This window comes from Hyaena hyaena, unplaced genomic scaffold (genome assembly GCF_003009895.1).
Source record: "Hyaena hyaena isolate Hyena2069 unplaced genomic scaffold, ASM300989v1 scaffold_308, whole genome shotgun sequence".
NCBI lineage: Eukaryota > Metazoa > Chordata > Mammalia > Carnivora > Hyaenidae > Hyaena > Hyaena hyaena.
The window spans coordinates 1,152,733-1,179,257 of record NW_024080942.1 but is presented as its reverse complement, the minus strand read 5'-3'; the positions used below and the strand labels follow the sequence as shown (position 1 = coordinate 1,179,257).

At 58.6% G+C, this 26,525-nt stretch overlaps 1 protein-coding gene across 1 annotated transcript in view; it reads left to right on the top strand.

The window, feature by feature from the left end:
• The first annotated feature begins 303 nt into the window (after window positions 1–303).
• Window positions 304–26,525, top strand: part of PRKCZ (protein kinase C zeta) — an 88,508-nt gene continuing 62,286 nt past the window's right edge. Inside the window, exons 1-4 of the mRNA XM_039248296.1 lie at window positions 304–622; window positions 3,487–3,608; window positions 4,497–4,586; window positions 5,911–5,961. Coding sequence (XP_039104227.1) covers window positions 552–622; window positions 3,487–3,608; window positions 4,497–4,586; window positions 5,911–5,961 — 334 coding nt within the window. The 5' untranslated portion in view covers window positions 304–551. The remainder of the gene's footprint in view (window positions 623–3,486; window positions 3,609–4,496; window positions 4,587–5,910; window positions 5,962–26,525) is intronic.

The window sequence follows — 26,525 nt, the reverse complement described above, 5'->3', positions numbered from 1 at the left end:
ACTTCGCGAGGGGCCGGCTCTCGGGGCGCACCGGGCGCCGCCTCCCGTTGCCGGGCAGAGCCGGGCCGCGCGCGCTCCCATTGGCCGCAGGTGGGCCGCGCCCCGCCCGACAGGTAGTCCGCCCGCGCCGAGCCATTGGGTCGCGGCCGCCGGGACCCCCGGGGATTGGCCCAGGTGGCGGCCCCGCCTCGCCCTCATTGGCCGCAGGTGCCACCGCCCCCGCCCCGGGACCGCCCGTCCCGCCTATTGGCCGCCCGCCGGGCCTCGGGTCGGCCATGTTCGGACCCCACCTCCCCCCCCGTCCGGGGCCTGACGCCGGGACTCCGCGCGCGCCCCTCGCGCGCCCCCGCGGGCCGTCCCCCCGTCCCGCCCAACCCGCCCCGCAAGTTCCGCGGAGTTGGCCGGACCCGCGCCCCGGGAGCCCCGCGCCGCGCGCGCCTCTTCCGCGTTCCACCGCGGGCCCCACCTGGCGCCCCGGCCGGCCGCTGGGTCCCCGCGCCATGGCCCGAGCGCCCGGGGCGCGGCGCTGACGGCGGCCGGCGGAGCGCGCCATGCCCGGCAGGACCGGCCCCAAGATGGACGGGAGCGGCTGCCGCGTCCGCCTGAAGGCGCACTCCAGCGGGTGAGGGGGGACAGGGAGGGCCCTCGGGGCCCAGCGCCGGTCGGGGACGAGGCGGGCGCTCCAGGCGCCCTTGAATGTCGCTCGCGGGTGAGGGCGCGGGGTCCCCCGGGGCCGAGGCCAGGAGCGCCCGGGCCCCGGCGGCGGCGCGCGTCCGTCCCCGCCGCGGCGAGCCTCGCCTCCGCTCGGACTCGCCGGGAGGACTTGGCGGCGCGGGAGGCGGCCGTCGCCGCGAGCTCGCAGCCCGGGGCACAGCTCTGACCTAGTCCCTGCGCAGTTGGCTGGACGTCCAGGCCACCAACCTGGAAAGACTGAAGTTTTCGTCAAATTATGAAAACTCCTGGCAGAGCTGTAAAAATCAGGGCTTTCTAAACTTTTCCTAATTTACCCGGCCGGAGTTCTAAGAAAAGTTTAATGACCCAGGTCCTGGGCCCAGGACCCAGGTTAGGGGCAGTGAGCAGCCCGTGATTGCGCGAATTGAGGCGCGGCGGGGGTCCCCATAACTCTGCGGGAGCGGTTCTGCTGGGACCGGGGCTTTCGGACACCGATCCAGCCCTGCGTCCGCGCGCGGTGCCCTGGACTCGACCTGTTCGCTGTAAAACGGGGCGAGCGGGCCCCTTGCGGAGGGCGGAGGTCGGAGGTCGGAGCGCCCGGCCCCGCCCGGGGAGCGCCCCACACCCAGCAGCCGCGGGGCAGCGCTGCAGGGGGGGGGGGCGCGGTGCCCAGCGGCCAGACCCTGCCTCTGCCCCTGGCGCGCTGTAGACGAGGCTCGCAGGAGAGCTTCTTTACGTCCGTGTTGGTCTCGGGGGCCCTGAAATTGGACCTGGCTGCTCCGCGGGTCCGCAGCAGCCGGCGCTGGGAGGGGAGCGCATCCCTAGCCCGGTGGCATCTTGGCCGCAGTGGCTTGCCCCCGGGGCATCACCAGAGGTGCCCCTCGAGGTGCATAGTCCCAGCTCTGGAGGAGCTTGGGGCTCTTGACCTCGCCAGGGCACCTTGTTTGGGGATGTGGCGTCAGACCTCTCCTGCCCTTTCTGCCGTCCTCAGCTGGTTCTCCCGCAAGCAGGGTGTGTGTGGGACGCTTGGTGACAGGGCTTCAGGGAGGAGTGATTTCTGGGGATGGCCACCCCACCTGAGGAGGCCCAGGAGCCCTGTTTGTGGCCTGGAAGGGTGGTCTGCCTGTTAAAACCGATCCCCAGGCTCCTCCAATGGCCAGAACGTCCTGGCTTGCTGGGATGTCACAACCCAGACGTCCTCTTCCCAGCCAGGAATTGTGGGATTGAGCAACAAGCCACTTTGTGAAAAATCAGAGTGGATCCTCAGTGAAAGGAGGTCCATACCCCAGCAGCCCGGGTGGGTGGGGTCTGGACCCCCCAGCCTGCCCTCAGGTGGGGCACTGAGGGGAGGGATGCCGGCAAGCGAGGCGGGTCCTGGGCAGAGTTGGCTGGAGCTCCGGGGAGTTCTGGACTGAGCCAGTGCTGCCGCCACCCTGCCCCTGACTTTGGCCCCTGGAGAGCGCTTTGGTTACCGCCTGTAACGTGACCTGTTGAGTCTGCTTTCTCGGGCTGATGGGGCGCTCACTCGTTCCTGTTCCTTCCATTCCCTACCTCGGCTCCTTCCTCTCCCCCTTCCCTCCTCCTTTCCCTCTCTTCCTCCCCCTTCTCCCCCTCCCCTCCCCAGCCTTCCCCACCCTCTTCCCCTCTTCTTCCCTCTCCCACGCTCTTCTTTCTCTCCCTCTGTGGTGCTCCAGGCTGTGCACTGACAGTTCCTGCCAGCCCCAGCTCCTCACCCCCACCCGCCGCCCCTGCCCGGTGCGTCTCCCTGGGCTCTTGGGAGGCATAGTCCTCAGATTGTGGCAAGGATGCGGGTTCTAGAAAGCACCCACCAAGGTCAGCGCTCACTTATCCAAACCGCAAGGGTCCAAGTGGAGCTCTGTGTCCCATGGGACCGAGCTGCCGCCTGGCTGGCAGGGTGTTTGGGGGCGGAGGTCAGACACATTGAAGATGCCATTCTTAAAAACAGGGGCCCCCAGCTTGGCCGTGGAGGAGGTGCTGTCACTGGGGTCTCAGCGGGGGCCGAGTGGGAGAGGGGTGTCCTGAGTCATGAGGGGATTTCCAGGGGATGCGTATCCTCGTGAGACCCTGCTGTGCCAGGTCACAGGAGCCACTGTGCGGAGTGGTCCCTCCCTCCAGCTCTAGCCCGGGGCTGCTGTCCCCGCCCCCAGCGTTGGGGGAAGGTCTGATGAAGCCAGTGGGCTTGAGCTAAACACATGGGCCCACCGCCCCACCCCCTCTAAGTGACCTTTGATTGGCATCTGAACCTGGTGTCAGAGCAAGTGCTTGCCTGGCGCAGATACCCCTGCCTCCTCCCCTCTCCCCCTGCCTCCTCCCCTCTCCCCCTGCCTCCTCCCCTCTCCCCCTGCCTCCTCCCCTCTCCCCCTGCCTCCTCCCCTCTCCCCCTGCCTCCTCCCCTCTCCCCCTGCCTCCTCCCCTCTCCCCCTGCCTCCTCCCCTCTCCCCCTGCCTCCTCCCCTCTCCCCCTGCCTCCTCCCCTCTCCCCCTGCCTCCTCCCCTCTCCCCCTGCCTCCTCCCCTCTCCCCCTGCCTCCTCCCCTCTCCCCCTGCCTCCTCCTTTCTCCCCCTTTTAGGCCCGGCCCGGTGCAGGATAGAGCTTTCTGTGCAAGGGCATTCATGGTAGTAATTTAAAAAAATTGGTCAGTGGTTCTGTTGGGGTCCTGTAATATTTTGTTTGGGAAAATTTCCATGTAATCAACAACTCAGTTATTAACAAATCAGTAACTCAGTTATTAGCAAACCAATAGTATTTGATTTAAATGTGCTCCTTGGTGAAACATGTCCCTCCTCTGCCCCAGGGACATCCTGATCACCAGTCTAGACGCAGCGATGACCTTCGAGGAGCTCTGTGAGGAAGTGAGAGAGATGTGCAGTCTCCATCAGGGGCACCCACTCACCCTCAAGTGGGTGGACAATGAAGGTAGCCCTTGGTCTTGCGTCCGTCACCCTGTAAATCTCCACGTCTTTCGTGCGCGTGTGCCTACATGTGTGTGCGCGCGCGTGTGTCAGTTGTGTGTGTGTGCACGTGTGGGGGGGTTAGATCAGCCCTGCCTCACGGAGGTTTAAAACTATGAATTAAGCTGGTTAATAGCTCACTTCCGGGGGGGGTACTCTGGAAGTCATTTCCTGGAAGAGGCCGCCCTAAAGGGACGCTTGGGTTGGGGGCTGGACGGGAGGAGAGCCCCCAGGCAGGGGAGAGGGCTGTGGGGGTCTAGCTGCCCAGCCCTTGCCCTCCTTCCCCGTTCTTCCTCTCTCATGTTCTGGGCTTTCCAGTAGGTGACTTGGAAAGGTGAGCTCTTTTATGATTTTCATTTTCTCAGGGAAAGCAGGAGGGTGAGTAGCCAGGGCCCCCTAGTGACCACCCTCTCTCGTGCCCTCCCCACTCTGTCCTCTCCCACTGCCAGACACACATCTGAGAAGGCTGGCGGGGGGGGGGGGAGTAAGCCCTGGGGTGGGGGGGCGTGGGTCCTGTGCTTTCTATGTTCCTCTCCAGGATGGGGGTAGAGAGGCTTTGCTTTTGTCCAGGACTGACCCAAGAAGAATGTCCTTAATCTTTCCCAGGCCGGGAGAGTTAGCTCGGTTTCACCCTCCAGGTGGCCTTCTCGGGGCTCTGGGTGAAATCACTTCCCTTCAGGGGTCCACTGGTTCCGATGTGAGGCCCTGGTCGGAGTTGATTCCTGGTCTGGCTGGTCGTTCTTGGACTTCCCAGCTCTGTTGTGGGTCCCAAGCAGAGATCTTTCCAAACTCGAGTTGGACCCCTTGGCCATAGGCCTGCGGTGACCCCAGTGATGTCTCTTGCCCCGCCTAGGTGACCCCTGCACGGTGTCCTCCCAGATGGAGCTGGAGGAGGCCTTCCGCCTGGCCTGTCAGCACAGGGACGAAGGGCTCACCATTCACGGTCAGTGGCAGCTGGCGGGATGGGCGGCCCCACTGCTGTCCGGGGTGGTGGGAGCCCCGTGTCTTTCCCCGACAGCCTGGGGGACTAGCGCCACGTGGAAGGTTGTGGTTCACCGTGCCGGGATTCCAGAGAATTTAAGGATGTTGAATACAGTGCAGTTTGGGTTTGCTTTTTCTCTTACGTTTTATTACCCCAAATAAAAAAACTGCTGTAGCTGATGAAGAGTCAGGGGAGCTCCTTCTCACTGGACACGGGAGCCTGGCTTCTGGCTGCTGGTCCTCATCGTCCCCATTGCCTGGAGGTCACCATCCTTGCACACTCCAGAAGCCTGGGCTCACCCACCGGCCTCCACCTGTTCTCAATCCCCAGCGAGGAGGGTGGGTGGAGCCCGGGATGGTGCGGGGGGGGGGGGGGGGGCGGGAAGCGGGGGACGGGACCTTCCCTGTGCCTTTCTCGGGGCTCACAGCTTTCCTCAGCCTGGTAAGCTCAGAGCTGGGCTATAAGTGAGTCGTGGGAAATGCAAATTGTTGTCATTTCAGTATGGGTTCTGTACCTTAGGGGTTCCAGGCGGCCCCCCCAGCACTTCCGGGGTCTGCAGGGTGTCTGCGTGCCGTTCTGGCGGCTGTGGCCGGCCAGCCGAGTCTGCAGTCCCCGCTGTGCACGGTGGGCGGGCCGTGAGTGGTTTCTGTGGGACCGTCACTGTCCCCGGTACTGGGGTGGGGGGTGCTTACACCATCGTTTCTGAGGCTGTTTATGTAAACGTGGTTTGCAAATGAGACCCAGCCCGGCCTGCCTCGTGGCACTAAGCTCGCTGGTGTGGCCTCTCGACGCTGACGGCCGTGGTACTTTAAAAAGCCACTTCTGTTTTCTCGATTAAGGGAGGCGTTGTCGCCCCTCGGGTTTACTACTTTCTGAGCTTCTGTTTTAATAATCTATTATGGAGGCCCAGGGTGTATTTTAAGATATTTAATTTTGACTCCACTTGAGTATGAAGTGAGACCTAACGTGCTTTTCGAAGTCCACCTGCGAAGACGGTGCGTGTCCTCCTCCGTCCGCGCTGATTCTGGGCTCGGCCCCGGGAGGCCCCCTTGGGCGGCTGAGTCCCCTGACTGCTTCCCCCCCGGGTTTGTCAGTGGACTTTGAAGTCCTGTGAAAGGGGGTTTGACGTCGGTGTCCTTGGGCTCCCACGGCTGTGCCCCGTGAGCGTCTCCTAGCAGTGGGCTTGTGAGCAGCGTGGCCTTTGTGTGCAAAGCCTGACTGGAGCAAGACCTTCTGCGAGGCACACCGAGTGACAGACGCGCCCCCCTTCTCTCCCTCTGCGCAGTGTTCCCCAGTACCCCCGAGCAGCCAGGCATGCCGTGTCCCGGAGAAAACAGTGAGTACCTCTTCCTATGACTTGTGTTGTGTGTTCTGGCGTGAATTAGTGGCCCATCGCGTCGGGAAGGGGGAGAGGGGTGCCTTCTGTGGCCCGTGGCTTAGGAACATTTATTCTCGAGCAGCGACCGGGGGCAGAGTGCGTGGTTGATGCGGCCTCACGTGGGGCTTGCCCTTGCCCTCGGGGGTGGCTAGCGAGTGCTGGCCTCCCGGCCCTGGCTTGGCCGTTGGAGCCGAAGGAAAAGCCCAGGAAATGTCCTGATCTCCCTGAGCAGTGGGGGCTGGGGGGGGGGGGCGGCTGGACAGCTGGACGCGGCTCCCAGGCGCCTGCTCCAGCTCCAGCCACCCCACACCTGATCATTTGCCCTCTCCCCGTCCAAACTGGCCCCCAGGGGGGAGGGGGGCGTGTGCTTTCCATCTCCGCGTGTGGCTGTTGTACGAGTTGGAGCCCCAGGAGCAGTGGGGCCAGAGGAGAGCTTCTGACCTTGTCCTGGGGGCCAGTGGCCCCCAAGCAGGTCAGAGCAGTTCTGTCCCCCCCTGTCCTCAAGGGCATAGCACCACGGGGGGCATAAGCTGCTCACCAGCTGCCCAGACCCCTCACCTCCCCCCACCCGGCGCCCCTTCCTCTGTGTGGTGAGCACCGACCTCTGGGCTAAGGTGCCTGCGTGTTCGCCCGGCTCAGCCCTGGTCCGGCAGGGGACCCGGGCGCAGGCTCTGGGGCAGCCTCTTGTCAGGCCCCTCGGCCTGTGCTGAGTTCCTGCAGCCTCACTAGACCCGGTGGAGAGGTCGGGGGGCCATTGTGTCTGTGAGCCTTGGGTTTAAAGTGGGGGGGCTGAAGACAGACTTGGGGGCCCTTAGCTTAGAGGAGAGAGTGGCTGGTGTTTGGGGAGTGGCCTTGGGGCTTCCAGAGAGAACAGGGGACCCCGGGGAGCAGCCCGGTGGGAGTGGAGCAGGGTGGTCTGCTGGGGCCCTGGCGGGTGGACGGGTGCTGGACGGGAGGCGCGGTTTCGGGGGGAGCGGAAGGAGACACGGGGGCACATTCCTTCACTCAGCTGTGCCTGTGCCTGTGTGTCGGGCGCTGCGGAGGCTGGGCGTGGGCAGCGGGAGCCCCAGGACGTCCCAGCGGGGAGGTAGGTGACAGGCCAGATAAACACCTAAATGCTCGGAGGGGGTGCGGGGGGGTGGGCAGGCTGGGTGAGCCTGCAGGCTGAGAGTCGGAGGCCCGGAAGCTGCCCTGAGGAGGGGGTGGGAGGGGAGCTGGCCAGTGGGCCACAGAGAGCCCGGGGACAGGGTGGTGGACGCGGGTGCCCTTGTGTGGCTTTGCTGTGGCTTTGCTGAGCGTGAGACTTGGGAGCTGCCCGGAGGTTTATGAGGTGGGACAGGCAGTGGGTGCCCGGACACCCAGGGTAGGCTGGGGGGGGGGCGGGGGACAGACCCACCCTGAAGAACCCCCCCTCCCCCCGGCAGCCAGAGAGGAGCCTGTCGATGGGAGCTGACCTGGCCTTGTGTGGGCTCAGCCTCTGGAGTGCAGGGGGGTGCGGAGATTCTGCCCTCAGTGCAGGTGGACGTGGGAGTGGCCGGGCAGTGGCTACATGGCTTTGCAGGAATGCAGAGAATGTGGCGAGCTTCTAGAAAGCACTGTCCTTGAGATGCTTACCCGAGGCGGCGCTAGAGCTTCAATGACCACTCAGCACGCTGAGCGTCCACCCGCCGCTGGAGGCGGCAAGACCCAGGCAGGGGCCGAGGCCAGCTGACAGGTGCCGCCTCGCCTTGCTGGCCAGGGGTGTGTGTGCAGAATGCCTTCCTCACGTGGGCTTCCCTGGGCTCTGGGCTCGTTGAGTGTTGGCGTTCTCCCCAACTTTTTACTCTTTTGGCTTGACTTTAATGCTAATCTTGGACAGTCAGGACAACCCCCTTCTGGTGACCGATGGCTGCGGTGGACAGGGTGCCTGTGTGGGCATCCGTGTCCAGTGTTCCTGGCCTTGAGCACCATGCCTGATGCCTGGGGAGCGAGAAGGGTCCGACAGGTGCCATGTGGGTGGCGTCCCCGAGCTGTGTCAGGACCACATGAGGAGGGCCGATGGACTGACGGACAGCGGCCAGGACAGAGGGGCAGCAGAAACGCAGTCCCGTGGCGGCACCCGGGCACGTCCAGCTGGAAGGGCCACTTGCACCATCTGGCCTGTGTCCACTTTCACCAAAACACCATCCAGCAATTCTGTTCAGGTTGTTAATCTGCATTATTGTTTTTATAAAGTTTCACAAAATTGTGTAAAGCACACATCGCATAGAATGCATTGCTCTGGCCACTGTGAGGCGAATGAATGACTGTGGCAGTTAGGACACATTGTTGTGCAACCGCCTCCCCTGCTTCTGACCCACATTCGGGAGGAAGACGTCAGCGTCACGGCTGTCGGCTGCCGCTCCCCATTCCCTCCCCCGCCCAGCCCCCCATGCCCGCTGCTGGTAGCTCCAGCTCTGGATTTACCCGCTTTGGACGTTTCCTGTGAATGGAATCATGGCGGGCGCTACTCTGTAACTGGCTTCCTTCACTCATCCTGATGTTTTCCACCTTCATCCCTGTCCGCGCATTCTTTCTTTCCCCCGCGCTGCACTGTGGTAACTTACATACAGCGTAAGACTTGCTGTCTTGACCATTTTTTTAAGTTTATTGATTTATTTTGAAAGAGAGCGCATGGGTGTGAGCGAGGGAGGGGCAGGGGGAGAGAGAATCCCAAGCAGGCTCCATGCTGACAGCACAGATCCCGACGTGGGGCTCTATTCTGACAGTGCAGAACCTGCTTGGGATTCTCTCTCTCTCCTCTCTACACCCCTCCCCTGCTTGTGCGCGCTCTCTCTCTCTCTCTCTCTTTTTTTTTTTTTTACATGTTTATTTATTTCTGAGAGAAAGAGACAGCATGAGCAGGGGAGGGGCAGAGAGAGAGAGGGAGACACAGAATCTGAAGCAGCTCCAGGTTCTGAGCCAGCTGTCGGCACAGAGCCCGACGCGGGGCTCACACCCACAAACCGTGAGATCATGACCTGAGCTAAAGTCAGACGCTTAACGAACTGAGCCACCCAGGTGCCCCACTCTTTCTCTCTTTCAAAATATATACATAAACATTAAAAAAAAGATGGAAGCCCTGTCCCCACCATCACTTCCCCCAGCCCCCAGTGGCCACCCTGCTACTTCCTGTGCTATGATTTTGACTAAATACCTCATCTAAGTGGACCCCAACAGGACTTGTCTGTTTGGGACTGGATTACTCACCTGGCATAGTGTCTTCACGGCTCATCCAGGTAGCACGTGACACGTAGCCTATGGCAGGATTCCCTTCTGTTTCTGAGGCTGAGTAATACTCCGTCGGATCTAGGGACCACGTTTGGTTTGTCCATTCAGCCACCGACGGACGCCTGGGATGCTTCCTAGCTTCAGTTCTTGTGAACCAGTGCTGCTGCGAACATTTGTGTACGCATATCTCTGAGACCTTGCTTTGGGTTTGGGGGAGGGGATGCTCAGAAGTGGTGCTGCTGGATCATCCAGTGTTTCGGTGTTTAACTTCTGAGGAATGGCCACCCTGTTCCCCACAGTGGCCACACGATGTGCGTTCCCAGCAGCTGAGCACAGGGCCCACCCTCCCCACGTCCTCTCCAGCACTTAGCATTTTCCAATTCTTTTTTTTTTTTTTTTTAATTTTAGAGAGTGAGCAAGTGGTGGGGGGGTGGTCAGAGAAAGAGAATCTTAAGTAGGCTCCACGCTCAGCACAGAGCCCCACACGGGGCTCGATCCCACGACCCTGGGATCATAACCTGAGCTGAACTCAAGAGTCAGATGCTTAACCGACCGGGCCTCCACTTTTTGAAGCATCCCTGTGGGTGTGAGACGGCCCCTCATTGTAGGGCCAATCCGCATTTCCCTGAGGAGGAGTGACTTTGAGCATCTTTTCATGTGCCTCTTGGCCACGCGTGTGTGTTCTTTGGAGAAGGTCTGTACGTGTCCTTTGTCCATTTTTCAGTGGGGCTGTTAGTGTTTTTGTTGCTGGGTTTTAAGAGTTCTCTTTACATTCTTGGTTTTAATCTTTTATCAGCTGTAGGATTTGCACATATTTTCTCCCATTCTGTGGGTTGTCTTTCTGCTCCGGATCGTGTCTCTTGATGCGCAAAACTCTTAACTTTTGGTGAAGTCCAGTTTGTCCATTTTTATTGTTTTTGCCTCTGCCTTTGGTATCCCATCCAAGAAACTATCATCTACAGTGTGGTCAAGTTTTATCCTACATTTTCTTCTAAGAGTTTTATAATTTCAGGCCTTACATTGAGGTCTTTGATGCATTTGGGGTGGCTTATCGTCTATGGTGTGAGGTAGGGCTCCAGCTGCACTCTTCAGCATGCGGACGCCCGGTGTTCCCAGCACCGTTGGTTGAAAAGACCGACGTCTCCGTGTTGAATGGCCTTCTTGCCCTTCTCAGGCGTCACCTGACCGGCCTGGGTGTCTGCTCTCATGGACTTGTATGCCTGTTTTTATGCCTCTGTCACACTGTTTTGGTTACTGTAGTAACTTTTGAAATCAGGGAGTGTGAGGCCTCCAGCTTTGTTTCTTTTCAAGATGGTTTGGCTGTTCTGGGTCCCCGGAGATGATTTTCAGGTTGGCTATTTCTGTTTCTGCAAAACCTGTCTCAGGGACCTTGCTAGGTCACGGTTGGTTTGGGGGCATTAATGCGACAACAGGGTGACGCCTTCCAGCCCTTACACGCGGGTGTCTTGCTTTTACTGCCTTTACTTTCGGCGCCGTGCCGCAGTTTTCGGTGCGCAAGTCTTTCACCTCCTTGGTAGGTTAGTAAGTACTCTATCCTTCATGCTGATGTAAGACGGGACTGTTTTCTGGTTTGGGTTGTTTGTGAATAAAAAATGCGTCTGTTTTGAGTGTTGGCTTCGCATCCTTTCTTGCTGAATTTGTGCATCAGTTCTGACAACTGTTTGTGGAATCGTTAGGGTTTTCTGTATCATCTGTGAAGGGAGATCCATTCCTCTTCCCTTTCCAATGGATGTGCTTTTATGTATTAGTTTTTCCCGCCTAACTGCTCCCGTGGGAACCTCTGGTGTGTGGCAGGGACGAGTGGGGATCCTTGTCTTCTTCCTGACCTGGGAGCAAATGCTTTCAGTCTCTCACACTCAGGGAGGTGTTTGCTGCGGGGTGTCCGAATGTGGCTTTTACTCTGCCAAGGAACTTAGTGTCCTTTGTGTATTTGGTCTTTGTCCCCAGTTTCTGGCCGAGCTCCTAAATCCCTCGGCATCTCCTGAGCAATGGCAGGAGACTTGGTCACTCTTAAACGGTGACAGAGTGCTGTTTGGAACACTCTAGAGTTTATGATAATGAGGGGATTTAGGGAGGGGCCTCTAGGTAGCCTCAGGATGGGGTGGGGACCAGAAAGACCTTGTGATTGAGCAGTTTACAGTTCATCCCTGACCTCTTGGGAGAGAGAAGGGCTGGAGGTTGAATTAATCATGCTCCCATAAAACCCCATGAGGAAGGTTGGGGGGGTGTCTGGGTTCGTGAACACATGGAAATGTGGGGAGAGCGGCTTGTCTAGAGAGCGTGGAAGCCCCGTGCCCTTCCCCCATACCTGCCCTCTGCGTTTCTCCCATCTGTCTGTTTCTGAGTTAATCCAGCCACTCTAGCAAATTAATCCCACCCGGGGGGGGGGGAGGGGGGTTGGGAATGTGTCATCTGTAGCCCTTGTCAACAGCACTGGTGACAACCCGGGTGGGTGACGGGTGACTGGTGACTGGTCTCCGAAGCCGGGCCGGTGGTCATGTAGAACTGAACCCTTAACCCGTGGGGTTATCTACTATCTACCGACTTCAGGTAGATAGGATCAGAATTTGAGTCCATGAACTCAGAATTGAGTTCATTCGAAACACGCGTGGTGCTTTCTGTTCCTTGTCTGCTGAGGATCTTGTTGTTGTTGTTGTTTTAAAAGTGAAGTAACTTGGGGCGCCTGGGCAGCTCAGTCTGTTAGGCGTCTGACTCTTGGTTTCGGCTCAGGTCATGATCTCACGGTTTTGGGAGTTTGAGCCCCAAGTGGCACCTCCGTGGAGGCATGGAGCCCGCTTGGGATTCTCTGTCTCTCCCTCTCTGCCTCTGCCCCACTCATGCTGTCTCTGTGTCTCTCAAAAATAAGTAAAGTTAAAAATAAGTCAGGAAATAAAAGTGAAATGACTTTTGTCAGGAGGCTATGGAGCTGCGTTGCCGGTAGGAACTCTGACCTGCAGAAGCTGGGCAGCGACTCGGCCTTACGTCTCCCAGCGTCGCCTGAGTAACAGCTGCCTGTTTAGGTTGGAAACGTTACAGCGCCCGTGTCTGCAGCATGGAATCGGTCTCAAACCAGACAGCGCCAGACTCGTCAGGAGCTCACATCTACGCCGCCAGCTCCAATGACTAGAACTTTATGTGAAGCTACCGAAAACTGGAGCGATTCGATGCGGCTGAAAACCAGGGTGTGTGAAGGGGCCGGGCGGCTCGAGGAACTTCCTTACGCGCTTCCTGAGACCTTCCCAGTCCCCGGCGTCCCCACACCCGCCGTCCGCGGCCATTGTCCCCCAGCAGCTCCCCCTGCCCTCGCCTCCCCATCCGCCATGTTGTCCTCCCTTGTTTGTTGGGTATTTTTATCATGAAAGGATTTTCAGCTTTGTCAGTGGAGCTGATTGTGTGGTCGTGTGGTTTTCCCTCCTTTCTGTTCCTGGATCGCACTGACCGCGGCTCCTCGGGGGAGCCATTCCCACTTGGTCGCAGGGTGTGATCTTTCCCTACAGCGCGGAGTTCTGTTTCCGGAGCATTTTGCTGAGGGCGCTGCCTCAGGGATCATAAGAATCCCGGTCTGTGGTTTTCCCTTCCTGCAGTGTGTCCACCTGGCTTGACACTGCGCTGCCCTCCTAGAATGATCTCACAGATTTCCTTCCTCTTTGGTGTTTTGAGAAAAGTTTGAGAAGTTAGATGTTAGTTCTTTAAATATTTGGTAGGATTTGCCAGTGAAGCTGCCTGGGCCACGGCCTTCTTCTTGGGAGATCTTTGATTATTGATTTAATCTCTTTACTAATTGTAGGTCTGTTTATATTTACTATTTTTTTAAAAAATGTTTGTTTATTCATTTTAAAGATAAATCCTTTTTCTTAATGTTTTTTATTTATTTTTGAGAGAGAGAGTGGGGATATGAGTGGGGGAGGAGCAGAGAGACACACACACAGAACCTGAAACAGGCTCCGGGCTCTGAGCCGTCAGCACAGAGCCCGACGTGGGGCTCAGACTCACAAACCAGGAGCTCATGACCTGAGCCGAAGTCAGGAGTCAGAAGCTCCACCTACTGAGCCCCCCAGTAACGCCTCTGACAACCCTTTTTATTTCTGTAGAATCCATAGTAGGAATTGTACCACTTTAATTTCAGATTTTAGTAATTGGTGTCTTTTTTCTTTCTTAGTCCCTTGAGCTAAAAGTTTGTCAATTTTGTTAATCTTTTCAAAGAACCAACTCTTGATTTCATTGTTTTTTTCCTATTGTTTCTGTATTTTCCATTTTGTTGATCTCTGCTCTGATCCCTGTTATTTCCTTCCTCCTGCCAGCTTTGGGTTAATTCCGTCTTCTTTCCCAGCTCTGTTAAGTCAGCAATTTAGCTGGTGGGCGACCGCTCTTGGTTTTCGGGGTGCGCTGTCCCCGGCAGGCCCCGCGCCCGTGTCTCTGGGTTCATCTGTCTCCAAGTTTGTTTTATTTCCTTTGTGGTTTCTCCATTGACCCCTCTGTTGTCTGCCTGGTAGACATTGGTGACTTTTCCAGTTTTCCTTCTGTGATTTGTTTCTGACTTCACCCTGCTGTGGTCGGACAAGTCACTTTGTATGACATTTGTCTTTTTTTTTTTTTTTTACAAATAGTTTATACATTTGTCTTTTAAAATCCATTGAGACTTGTGGCCTCACCTGTGGCGTGTCCTGAGGATGTCCCGTGGACGCCTGAGAATGTGGGTGCGGCTCTTGAGTGGAGCAGTCTGTGCCTGTCTGTGAGGTCACCTTGGGTTGTTAAGTCCTCTGTGTCCTTATTATCTTCTGTCTGTCTGTTCCTTTGCTGCCCTCGGGTGGATTTCCTGCAGCGTGTTTATCCCTTCTGTGCTGGAGGACACGTGGTAGTTTCCACGTGGCGGGTCCTGTCGTGAACATTCACACGCAGACTCCAGGCTTCGAAAGTGCTTAGTCGGTGGCTTGGTTTGGGCCCCACCGCCCAGTCTGTATATGCTAAGGCGGCATCAGGGTAAACCGTCAGCGGGCACCCATGAGCACCCCCCCCTTGGAAGGGGACCTGACTTCAGTCCGGCCCTGGGTCCCATGTGAGCTGAACTCATTTGCCCGAGGTTGCCTGTCAGGTGCAAGTGACGGGGTGACTGTGCTCTAGGGGTTCAGCTCGGAGGCTGGGCTCCCTGCTGTCAGCAACCAGGGCCCCACGGCAGCTGACAGACCCAGGAGGGCCCCTCCCACCAAGTGGCAGCACATTTCCCGCACATTCTGGGACGAGGCCTGTGGCACGATACAGAGTTAAGAATCCTGGCAGTTTGGTGAGCCAGGGCTCAGTGGGGAGAGGTGGGCAGGCCACCCGTGGCCCTGAGGGGACCCGCGGTGAGGCAGGACTGGGGTGGCTCTAGCAGTTTGTTGAGGCCCAGAAATCGCGTGGGAGGCCCACGCGCCGGCTCCAGGCTGCCCAGGGCCGAGAGGAAGGGGGCGGCAGCACAGTGGGCTCTGTCGCCTCGTGGGTCCCCACCAGGCCTGGAGCTGCTGGGCCTCACGCCCCGTTTCTCCCTGTGTGAGCTCCGATCTCAGCCCCGCCCGCCCCTTCTCACGCGGGCCCCTCCGGGCACACCAGCTTCAGACGTTTCCTCCAAGCTGCTCCTCTGTCTTTTTGTGCCTCTGGTCACATGGAAATGTTAATGTTTTGAGTTTTGTGTGTTCAGATTTATTAATATTTTCCTTTCTGGCTACCCCACAGGGTACACTTTTGTTTCCTGCGTTTTGGTCTTTGTCAGGAACACGCATCGGTGTCTGGGGTAGTAGGTGGCCCCGGTGTCTGGCTGGATGCATGTGTCTCAAGTGACCAGAGAGAGCTCTTGGGCCCGAGATGCAGCGAACCCGTCCTTGTGATTCGTGCCTGTGGCTCAGGGAGCCTGAGCCCTTCCAGCTGTGAGGGGCAGCGCATGGCTCCCCTGGGGGCGGTGGGGACGTTAATAATGCATCATACACACCTGGGCCACGGCTCCCCGAAAGCAGATGACCACCACCGCAGACAGCAGCGCGGAGCCCTTAACTGAGGGTGCCACCGGGTGAAGGGGGTGGGGCCGGTCGGGTGAGGGCGAGAGCTGGGGACCACGGTGAAGGCTGCGAGGGCTTGGCGGTGGGTGGGGTCAGCCAAGGAACTCCAGCTCAGACAGTGTTGTGATGCCTGGGTCTGGAGGCCTGAAGTCTGAGCTGGGGCTCTGAGAGGGCACCTTCTGGCCCTGGGCTCCCAGTGGTGGGTGCATGCCCTCCAGTGCATCCCCCTCCCCTCGCCTCATGTCAGTGGCTCCGTCTCTTGTCTGTACAACGGGATCTTGTGTGTAAAACAGGAGTCGTGGGATTGTCTGTAAAACAGCATTTGCAGCATCGCTGAGCATCCTGTGCAGAGCAAGGGGGGTTATTCAGTGCCTTTAAAGGACTGAGGCTGGCCCTGGGTGGCAGACTTCAGTGCAATTTAACAGGAGGAGCCGTCCTGGCAGTGAGATGCCCAGGGCCTCTGCGATGCCACAAGGGGGCTTCCTGGAGGAGGAAGAGTCTCGTCTGAGGGCAGGACTTCAGGACTTGCCACGTGGGGCTGGACGTGGGCCCTGCAGCCACTCTCCCTCCTTGGGCAGGGGCAGCAGAGGTGGCTTCTGGGCCTGAGCCTGGCGCCCAGGAGCAAGGCCCTCTGTGGTTGCAGGGGGTTGTATCTGGGTCAGGAACCACCCTACAGCGTGACCCTGGGGCCTGGGATTGGTCTGGGGGATGATGTGACCTCGCCTTTGTCTGCCCTTTGCCGGACAGGCTTCCTCACCAGTCAAAGCCCCAGGGAGCCCCAGGCGTTCAGGAGCTTTTGAAGTCCCCCTACCAGCCGGTGGGGATGGGTGGTGACAGGCTGGCCCCAAGCCATTTCCACTTCACCTCCCGGAGGGAAGGTTTCCACAGCCTGAGGTGTTGAAGGCGGGGCCAGGACACAGGCTGACAAATGTAGCTGGGGGGGGGGGGGCTGGGCTCACCTGGACCATCTGTCCGGACAGAGTCTCTTAAGAGCAAATAGGGGCTGGGTTGGGTTGGGGCTGGTGGGGAAGAGCCTGGTGAGGGGAAGGGCTCTTGCTGGGCTGCGGCAGGACCCTCCCCCCCAGCCCACCTCACTCCACTCTCCCCGGCTGCTCTACCCGCCCGCCCATGGCCCGGGGCGCTGTCTGGCTGGGAAGCTTCCCTGACACTGGGTGGCAGCCTGGAGGCAGGGTTACTGGGGAGGGGACTTGGCTGGGCGTGACCTGCACTCTCTGGGAGGCCTGGGGTGAAGTGTGTATAAGAGCAGAGAAGGTGGCGGGTGTGATATTCAAGTGCTCACAGTGCTGCTGGTCCAAACCCAAACCCAAACCCCAGCCCGGAGCTGAGCCTGCTGTGTGGCTTCAGGCAGGTGAGTGTGTCTCCTATGCTTCCCTTCCTGGTAAAGGGGTCTGTAGTAGCGGCTGCCTCGTGGGGCTGTGTGGGGGCTCTGGGAGTGTGCTGAGTGTGCACTGAGGCCAGCTCACCCCCACCCCCAGCTGGCCAAGTGTGTGAGGCCCTGCGGGTGGGTTGTCTGCACTGGAAGGAGCTGAGCGCCGGGGGTGGGGGGACTCTTGGTTGACCAGTTGGTGCCCCAGGGACTTGGGGGCTGAAGCCCTCGGGCTCAGCCTTCAGACGTGGGCCGGGCAGGTTGTCCTGGGGTCCTTCTGAAACACACCTGTTCCCTGATATTTGTAAGTGTGTCTATTTTATTAGAAAAATTGTTTCACTCAAACTTCCAACTAGAATAGGCTTCCGTTAGAATTAGCAGTTGGCCAGCTGAGCCTGGGTTTTCTGAGATCTTCAGAACTGGGTGTTCTGGTATGGACTGGATGTGTGGCTGTGGCTCGAGGCTTCACAGCAGACTTGGGCTGCACTGGCGTTTCCTGCTGAGCTCCACGGAGACATGACGGGTCAGTTACTTTATGGCTTCGTAGTCTTAGCCCGGGGTCTGCAGCCTTTCTGGAAGGGCCGGGTAGGAAAACAGCGGTCTGTGCCCCAGCGTCTCAGCCTCCTTAGATGAGCCACGGGGACTGAAATGTGTGAGATGCGTGTTTTGTGTACATTCCATGTGTCTTGAGAAATTATAGGCCATGCTTAGCTTGCTGCTCGGAGCACCGAGCCTGTGTTCCCCAGCCCTCACTCCCTGCGGTGGGGACCCTGGGCCTCGGTGGAGCCGACAGTGTTGCCTTCATGGCTCACGGTCTCTGAAATGCCCTTGTAGGGCCACTCAGCGGCAGGGTGATTAGAGCCCCCAAGTGACTTCAGGCCCCACTGCTGGCAACTGAGGGTGTGGAATTCGAACCAAGAGCTTTGGCCCGGAGTCTGTTCCGTGTGCGGAAGTGAGCACAGATCTGGGAGCCTGGCCCCTGCTTGTAAGTGGTGGGTGGGGGTGGTCCAAGCCTGTGTGTGCTTGCTGCTCAGTTGGGGAATAGTTTCCCCTGGGCTCCCAGCCCCCAGTGTGAAGCCTGTGGGTCGGTCGACTCCAGGCAGGCTGGACGAGCTCCCCGGCCTGGGCCAGCTGCGTCTTTTTCCCCGGGGGGTTTTGCAATCGGAGGGAATTGGGGTTGGGTTCCCCTGTAGCCACAATAGCCCAGACCGTGACTTCTGCCCCCCTTCGGTTCCTGGGCCACGGCACCCAGGCCTCAGGGCGCGTTCGGAGCCTCTGTGGATGCGGCGGGGGATCACTGGCACTCAGGTGGCTGCTGCTTCCCGCCCCCCCCCCCCCCCCCCCCCCCCCCCCCCCCCGCGCCCCCACCCCCAGGGGCCTGACCTGGGGGACACCGCACTCCAGAGGCACTGAGGCCGAGCCGCCCTCCCTGTGGCCGCTGCCCGCGTCCTCCTTCAGGACCGTCCTAATGCAGAGATGCTTGTTTTCGTGTGACGTCAGCTCCTCCGTATCCAGGCCGTGTTTTAGCTGGTGCCTCAGCTGCCGGCTCCAGCTTCCCAGGGGTACCCGGCCTGGAGACACGAGGAGGCAGGGATGTGAGAGGCGGGGGCCGGCCGGCCAGCCTGCCTTTAAATACCCGCTCCTCGCCTGTGCGCGCACCCTGCCCGCGGCGGGCCCGAGGGGAGCGGAGGGCAGCGCGGCGCCCGGAGGGAAGAAGATGCCTCCCTCCACGCCCACCGCCCGTAGAGCATAAAGGGCCCTGTGCCGAGCAGGCGGGAGAAGAAAGCCCGGTGAGTAACGCTCGGCGCTCCTGCCTTTCTGTCCGGGGCCGCAGGCCCCGCGCGCCGCCCCGGCGGAGGCTGCCCGGCGGCCGTCCCGGAGGCGGCCTGGCCCGCGGCCCCGGCCCCCCGCGCGGATGTTGCGGCCGCGGGTGCCGGGGGCAGGGATGCGGCCGCCCGGAGGCGGGAGGCTCTTGTTTCCGAGCTGACAGATTTCTAGCAAAACAGGCCCCGGAGGAGCCGCTGGTGCGGGGGTGCCGGAAGGAAACGTGTCCCCGGGAAGCGCGGCCTGTCGGGGGCTGTCCGGCCGGTCCGGGGCGCGCTGCCCGCCCGCATCGCCGCGGGGCCGCGGCCGCCACCCCCGCCGCGCCGGCACCTGCCTCCCCGCCGAGCCCGCGGGCCCCGCCGTGCGCGCCGCTGCCGCCCCGGCCCCGTGCTTGCGTGGACGACCGCGTCGTGTCGGAGGCTGGGTGGCTCGGCCGCCGTTGACGCGCCCGGCTGGCTCCCCCCCGGGGTCCTCGGGGTCGGTGATGAGCGCTGCGCCGGCGGCCGGTGTTCCCTGCTGAGATGGTCGGAGGTAGACCCGGATGCTGGTGGGGGTGTGGGCATGGGGGTGTTTTCTGACGTCCATTTTGCAAGGTGTCTTTGTAAAAATAAAAAACAAAAAACAACAATCACAGCAGGCAGCCCCCCCCCCCCCGGGGCTGGCGGGGAGCTGGTGGCCTGGGTGGATGGGTTGCTGGGGCTGGTGGCCCCTGGTGTGGATGGGTGCGGGGGTGACCGGGAGGCCTCTGAGCAAGCCCGCCCCTCCCCCAGGAGCAGGAGGGACCTCCGGCCACTCTGGGTCACAGGGGTGGCTTGTTAGTTTTGGATCCTTGAATTAGGAAATCCAGGGGGTGCTGACGGGTGCGTGGGAGAGGAGAGGGAGCGGGGTGTCGGCTCACGTGTGTGCTTGCCAATGAGGAGAAATTAGCTGTGTCATAGTTTCTTGGGATGTCTGGGACATCTTGGCCTCTTTCCTTCCGTGTGGTCACGCGCTGCTAGTGCGCGGCCGATGCGAGCCCTCACGGTGCTGCCCCACTGCCAGGGGCACCGGAGCTGGGCCCCAGCAGGTGGCTTCCGGGCCTGGGGCCTCAGCAGGGTTTAGTCAGAGCCAGAGAACAGGGACGGGTTGGGGGGGGCACCCCCCAAAGATCCCAGTGTGTGTGTGTTGCTGGTGTCAGATGGGGCTGGGCTGTTTCACCTGTGTCTGTGCCCGTCAGATCCGCGTGGGGTCTGTGTCCCTCCTGTCTTAGCCCGTCAGCCGCCGTCACAAAGTTTGGAGCCGCTGACAGCCACGTAAGGAGTTGTGTGTGCCGTGGGCCCAGCTCTGCGGGGAGGGTGGTCTTGCTGACCTTCTAGGCATCGGCTCCAGGCCGCCAGTACCCCTGTCGGTCGCCTGAGCAGCCGAGAGCCCTGGACAGTTCGCTCCACCCAGTGGACGCCGCCCTCAGCCCGTTCCACCAGTTGTCACCATGGTGCGGAACTGGGTCTGTCTGTCCCCAGTTCTGTGGACACTCCCTGTCCCCTCGCCCCCCCTCGCCCCTGCCCTGTTCCCTCTGGCGTCTGTGTAGCGGCTGCATCTCGTCTGACCCTCCCCCCCCACGTGGTACAGAGTGAGCCCATGGGGATCCAGCCATCGGTCGGAGCTCAGGGCGGGCGGCATGTGCCTGGGGTCAGGCTCCAAACTCTCCTTTACCAAGACTGGGAGCTGTTTCGGGGCCGCGCCGTGCGGGGGGCACGGGGAGCCCAGCCAGTCCTACCGAGGATAAGCCTCCATTCCAGGTTAGACGTGTCTTTGGCGTTACATCACCAACAGATAGTTTCCTTTCTGTGCCTCCCCCTGCTTGCTCGTGGGGAAAGAGGAGTTTAGGGGCCAGGGTCTGGGTGGGTCTGGCCTGTCTTGCTTAATTAATCCTGGCTGACACTGGGCCTTTGTGTCTGCTGTTTCCCTCACTCTTGCAGGGTGAATGGCACTTAGGGCCACTGTCCCCGCAACCACTGCTCCCTAAGAGTCGGATGGGACTCCTGTGGGGCCCTGGCTCCCAGCACGAGGCAGGCCCTCTGTAAGTGTGTGGTGCTTTGTGGGAGGGACAGAAACGCAAAGGAAACCTGCTGAACCCATTGCTCATCCAGTGTTGAGATTGTTTTCGGTGATAAAGTTACAGCACAGAAGGCAGTGCCACAAAGCTCCCACGGGTGTATTTGGAGTGGCAGCTTATTTTTAGGGTTATCCTAAGTAGGTAGAGTAAGACACCTCATCTGTGACCGTCTATTTGCCCATCTGTGTCTCCAAGGCCTCCAGGCTGACCCAGCGATTCCTCCCCACACCAGGCAGCCGGATGGCGCCCGGCAGGTCTGCCATTTCCCCTGAACGAGGTTCAGAAGCGGGAGAGGCGGGAATGCCTAGCTGACAACTAACAAATCTTTCTCGGAGTTTATGTGAAAGGTGGCGTGAGCGCAGCCGGCTGACCCAGCCTCGCGTGGCTGCCCGTGTGTTTGGGTGAACAAGAGATCGTGCCCATGGTGTCGGGGGGTGGAGGGGACCCGAGTTTATGTTTTATTGTTCAGTTTGGTAGTTTGAGTGTGTGTGTGTGTGTGTGTGTGTGTGTGTTTGCTTTTTTGACTTCTGGGAAATTTAAAATGATTTGGTTTGTAGCAGCGTGGAGCAGCGCTGAGGTGGACAGTGGGTGGACGCCTCCCACCAGGGCTGCCTGCCCACTTGGCCCCTGACGGCCCCCTGACGTGTGCCTCTGTTTACCCATCTGTGAGATGGAATCGTGGAAGGAACTTACAGGCTGGCTGTGCCTTATCTCGGTCAGAGAACCATACTATTACTGCTAAAGGCTTGTGTATAAAGTTTGGATTGTATGTTATTTTCATATATTGAATTTGATTTTGAGCTTGACATATTTCTATCTTAAGATGTTGAGTAGCCCTTTGTGGTTTAAAAGGTCAGAACAGGTGTCCCTGCGCCTCCCTCCTCCCTCCCCCCTCCCCCTTCTGGAGGGGCTCACTTTCAATCTGAGTGGGTTCTTGGCATTTATTTCTAGATTTCTAAATAACACATTGATGCTGCTGTTTCTAGACTTTTCTGTTTGAGACATTACCTGTTCCCCTCTGTCTCTCGAATAGGTCATTTCCCTTCCTCTGCCCCCCAAAATAGGGTTAGATCACTATTTATTGTTTAATCATGGACTGTTTATTGCAAAGATAGTCATGAGCCAATAGAATTACATTTTTTTTTCTTGTACAACTTTTAGCTTTCCTTAGAAATAATAATTGCCTTGCTTTTTTTTCTTGGAGTTTTCTAGAAGTCTTGTCTCGGATTTGCCTGTAATCTTTCCAGCAGGGAGCTCTCCCTTGATGCCTGCACCACATCCCTCCTGAGGCCCCCAGGGCCTCAGCACAGTGTGTTCTGGGCCTCCTTTGCCATCATTCTGGGTAACCCATTGCCCCTCTTCTCCACCTGCGTTCTCTGTCCCTGGCTCCACCATCCTTCCCTTGGCTCAGTCTCTGGTGCAGACATCCTTCACAGACTTTCCGAGAAAGGGGAGCCTGGAAGTAGGTTTTTTGAGATCTGGTTTAAAAGTGCTTTTGCTCTAACTGTACTTTTTATGATAGTTGAGCTAGGTATAGAATCCTGTATTGGAAACTGCTTTCTCCTAGTGTTTTAATTTTTTTTTTTAAATCTATTTATTTTGAGCAAGAGTGAGAGCAAGCAGGGGCGGGAGAGAGAGAATCCCAAGAAGGCTCGGCACTCTCAGGGTAGACTGTTACAATGTGTGTGTGTGTGGGGGGTGTTGATCTTACAAACCGTGAGATCATGACCTGAGCCAAAATCAAAAGTCCAATGCTTAACCGATGGAGCCACCCAGAAGCCCCTTTCCCAGAGCTTTGTATTATTATTATTATTTTTTAATGATTATTCATTTTTGAGAGACAAAGGCAAGCAGGAGAGGGGCGGAGAGAGAGGGAGACACAGAAACTGACGCGGGCTTCAGGCTCTGAGCTGTCAGCACAGAGCCCGACATGGGGCTCACAAACTGAGATTATGACCTGAGCTAGAGTCAGATCCTTAACCGACTGGCCCACGCAGGCATCCCCCCAGAGCTTTTTAAAGGGCTTGCACCAGCATCTTCAGCTTCCAGTCTGATTGAGAAGATGTCAAGGGCCACTTTGACTTGTGAGTGTGTTTTATTTTCTCCTGAACATGTTTAGAATCTTTCTTTGTCTTCAGTGTTTTCAGGTTTCATCATGACTTGTCTTGTTGTGGCCTCTTTTATCTCTTGTGCTGGGAAGTTCCAGTCCAGAAACTAAAGACGTTCGGGCATGGCAGGATTTATGTATTTTGTTGATGATTTCCTCTCCTGCTGTCATCTTTTTCTGGAGCTACCATGGCTCATTCATTGGAGCTCTTAGACTGACCCTCTAATTTTGTTATCTATTTTCCACTTCTATTTATTTTCTAGGAAAAATCTCCCATTTTTCATGTCTTAATGATCTTTAAGTTTGCTGTCTTGTCCTTAGTTTTTAATTTCCAAGAGCTCTTTTTTGTGTCCTGAAAGTTTCTTTTTTTTATTGTTAATTTTTTTTTTTTAATAACAGGCACGGAGCCTGACACGGGGCTCCATCCCACAAGCTGAAATCAGGTGTCAGATGCTCAGCCAACTGAGTCACCCAGGCACTCTTGAAAGTTCCTTTTTAAAATAGTGATTTGCTCTTGTTTCAGAGGTGGGAGATCACATCATTTCTTTGAGGTTATTAATTATGGCAAGAAGCCCCGTAATGTAATTGTGCAAGTTCTTGAGCACTGCAGGTTTAGGGCTCCCACGAATGAGCTGGAGTTGCCTTCATCACAGCCCGTAAAGGCCACACTGTTGTCTCCATCCTGAGGTGGAGAGAGGGCGAGCGATTTTCCCAAATCACAGTCACGCAGAGCTGAGACTCGTCCCCCATGGCCGGCCTGAGCTTATGCTCTTTGCTGAAGTGCAAGGGCCCACGCTGCCACTTGCCAGCCATGTGACTGAGGTCACAGCCCTGTCCACCCTGTGGTCCAGAGCCTGGGACCCCCGCCCCCCATCATCACCCTGAAGATCGGGGGAGTCAGGGCTGCGCGACGTGAGCTTGGAGTGGTGACGAATGGACAAAGGGACACATTCGTGACAGGTGAGTGGTTGAATGAGTGGTGAAGTCTCTTCTTTCATGTTCCATTTGGCCCCTGACACGTTCTCTTTTTCCGTTTGTTTTGGCCTGGAAAGTTTTCCACAGCCCCGGGGTGACTTCTGGTCGTCTGCCTGTGTTGACATGTGGCCACCGCAGAGCTGGGGGACCATTTTGCCTGGGCAGGGGCCGAGGTGCCCCACCCTGGGTGAGGGGACGCCGCCTTCCCCTGTGCTGATCCCGTGGTCTGCCTGCTGCGCTGGGTGAAGATGGGGCCTCCCCCTTTAGGGGTTGGGAGCCTGCGCTGTGGGCACCCCACTCCCTGGCATGTGGAGCTTCTGACTCTCAGGCCTCTTGGGGTTCCGTTCTGCCTGGTTCCCTGCTGACCGCCGGGCCTCCTGCTTTCCAGGTCCCCACGCAGGGCCGCTCCCTCCTCTGCTGCTCTTTTTATCAGAGTTTCCCTCCCTCTGACTCTGGTCTTGGGGGAGGGAATATGAGTAAATAGTTGTGTCCCTGCTGCTGTGTTTACCTGGACACCATCTAGATTATACCATCCTGAGGCTAAATTACGCAGGAGAACGGGGACAAGAGAGGGCTTCACGGTGGCGTGGGTGTGCGTGGACACTGCATCAGCACGTCCCCAGGGCCCTGAGTCACCACGGGACCATGACAAGGGCAGGACCTTCCAGGACCGGCTGTGACTCATTTTCCTTTGTCTGCCGGTGATGACTCTACACCCCTGAGTGAGTTTGAGAAGGTAGAGCCGGGAGGACACAGGTGGTCCGGCTGTAGGTGTGTGTGCGCGCGCGCGTGGGTGACTTTACTTTTTACAACAGTTTTGGACTTTCAGTGAACTTGGTAAGATGGCACAGGATACCGCAGTTCCCCTGTTACCTACGCCTCTGTTAGTGTGTATGTTACAGTGAACAATTTCAGTAGGTTACTGTTAGCTAAAGTCCATACTTTCTCCAGATTTTCTCGTTTCCCCTGATGTCCTCTTTCCGACCCCATGTGACAGGCATTTTAGTGCCCATGTCCCTGTGGGGTCCTCTGGGCTGTGACACTGTCTCAGACTTTGCTTCTTTCGGATGACCGTGGCGGGTCTGAGGGGTGCCAGTCAGGTGTTCTGTACTGCGTCCCTTGACTTGGGTTCCTCTGCTGTTTTCCTCGGGGTCAGACCAGGGTGTGGGTTTCAGGAGGCAACGCCAGAGGTGGAGCGTCCTCTCACTGCATCGCATCACTGGTCCCCACTCCTAACGTGGCCCGTCACTGTGGTCAGGTGGCCTTGATCACCCGCTGTGCAGTGTCTGCTGCTGACCCTGCTGCCCTCTTGGGAAGGATGTCACTGCACAGCTGACACGTGAGGGGAGGGAGGCTCACACCCCCTCTCCGAGGGGCGTCTGCATGAATTACCTGGGGCTTGGCACGGGGTTGGGGGTTGACCCTTTGCTACATTTATTTCTGTGCAACATTGTTTATCGATGTGGACGATGGGGACTCACGGATGTTAATCTCACACTTGGCCTTGCTCACATTGCTGCAGGTTGGCCCTGGGGAGCGATGAGGGCCTGGGAGGGTGGGCCTCTGGCCCCCAGTGGGGAAGGCAAGGAGGGGGATCTCTGCCCGCTTCCAGCCAGGAAGGAGGAGGAGCCAGGCCTGGACCCACAGCCGGATGCGCTGCCCAGCCGCCTGGCCCCGGACACAGGCTCTCCCTCATGTCCCTTTACCCCTGGAGCTTCTCTGGGACACACGGCACTGTTTGCTCGGTCTCCAGAGACAAAGGCGGTGCCCTGATCAGTCCCCACAGTAGTTCAGTCCTGGACTGAGCAGCCACCTTCGATGGGGAGGCTTCTGCCTGGGAAGCCTGCTCGTGTCTCCTCCGTTTTTTACTTCTGTTCAACGGTGCCATTAAGTCAGGCTTGATCAAGCTTGTGATGTTTCCAGCTGAACTCCCAACTGGACCCTGCGTCGTGGCAGCAGGAAGGTGCCCAAGCGTCTGCTTACCGCTCCCCCGGTGGCCATGGCCACAGACTGCCGGGAGGGCTTCTGTCTCCTGGTGCGAGCCTGCTGGTGGCTCCCGGGCGCCCCGCTCCCGCGCCGGGGACAGGGACCCAGCGCCGCCCGTCGTGAGGCGTGCACGCTGGGGCCTGGGGGGCTCCCCGGGCGGCCACTCAGGGCAGACTTGGGAACAGGCATCTTCCAAGCATCCGTCTGACCGTCTGCAGAACTGGTAACACTTTGCTTACCTCAGCCAGGAAGGAGAATGAGCTGGCACGGAGGCCACGGCTGATCATTTCATGAATCTGAGATTAGCTGATCCTGTGACAGAGGCCGTGTGTGCTGGAGACGTTCAACGGCCGGCTCTCTGGGGAAGCACGGGGCCGACCGGGTTTGTCTCTTTCGCCATTGCCCCGGTGTAGACACTCCCACCTGGACGGATTCCAGGCTACTACCAGGACCTCCCTGAAGGCACCACTGGCTCCGGAGAGCTGGTCGTGGCCTTGCCGGTGTCCCTGAAGAGGGGCTTCCCCCGTCGAGAAGGAGGTCAGGGAGGCGACAGGTGACCAGGTCCTGTCCAGCTGGTCGCCGCAGCTCTGAAAAGGACACCTTTCCGATCGGCCCTGAGCTGTCTCCTTTCAGAGCAGCGCCCAGAACGTGTGGTTGTGAGCAGGTGAGCTGGGTGACAGCAGCCGGGTGAGCCGGGTGACAGCAGCCTCTGGGGCAGCGCGCCCTGCAGGCAACAGGTGGAGGGACAGCACGCTGCCCCCCGGGCGGCTTCTCACGTCCCCTCCTGGCTCTAGGGCTGCAGGTGAGGGACAAGGGTGTCACACTGTTGGCACCAGTTTTGCATGCTTC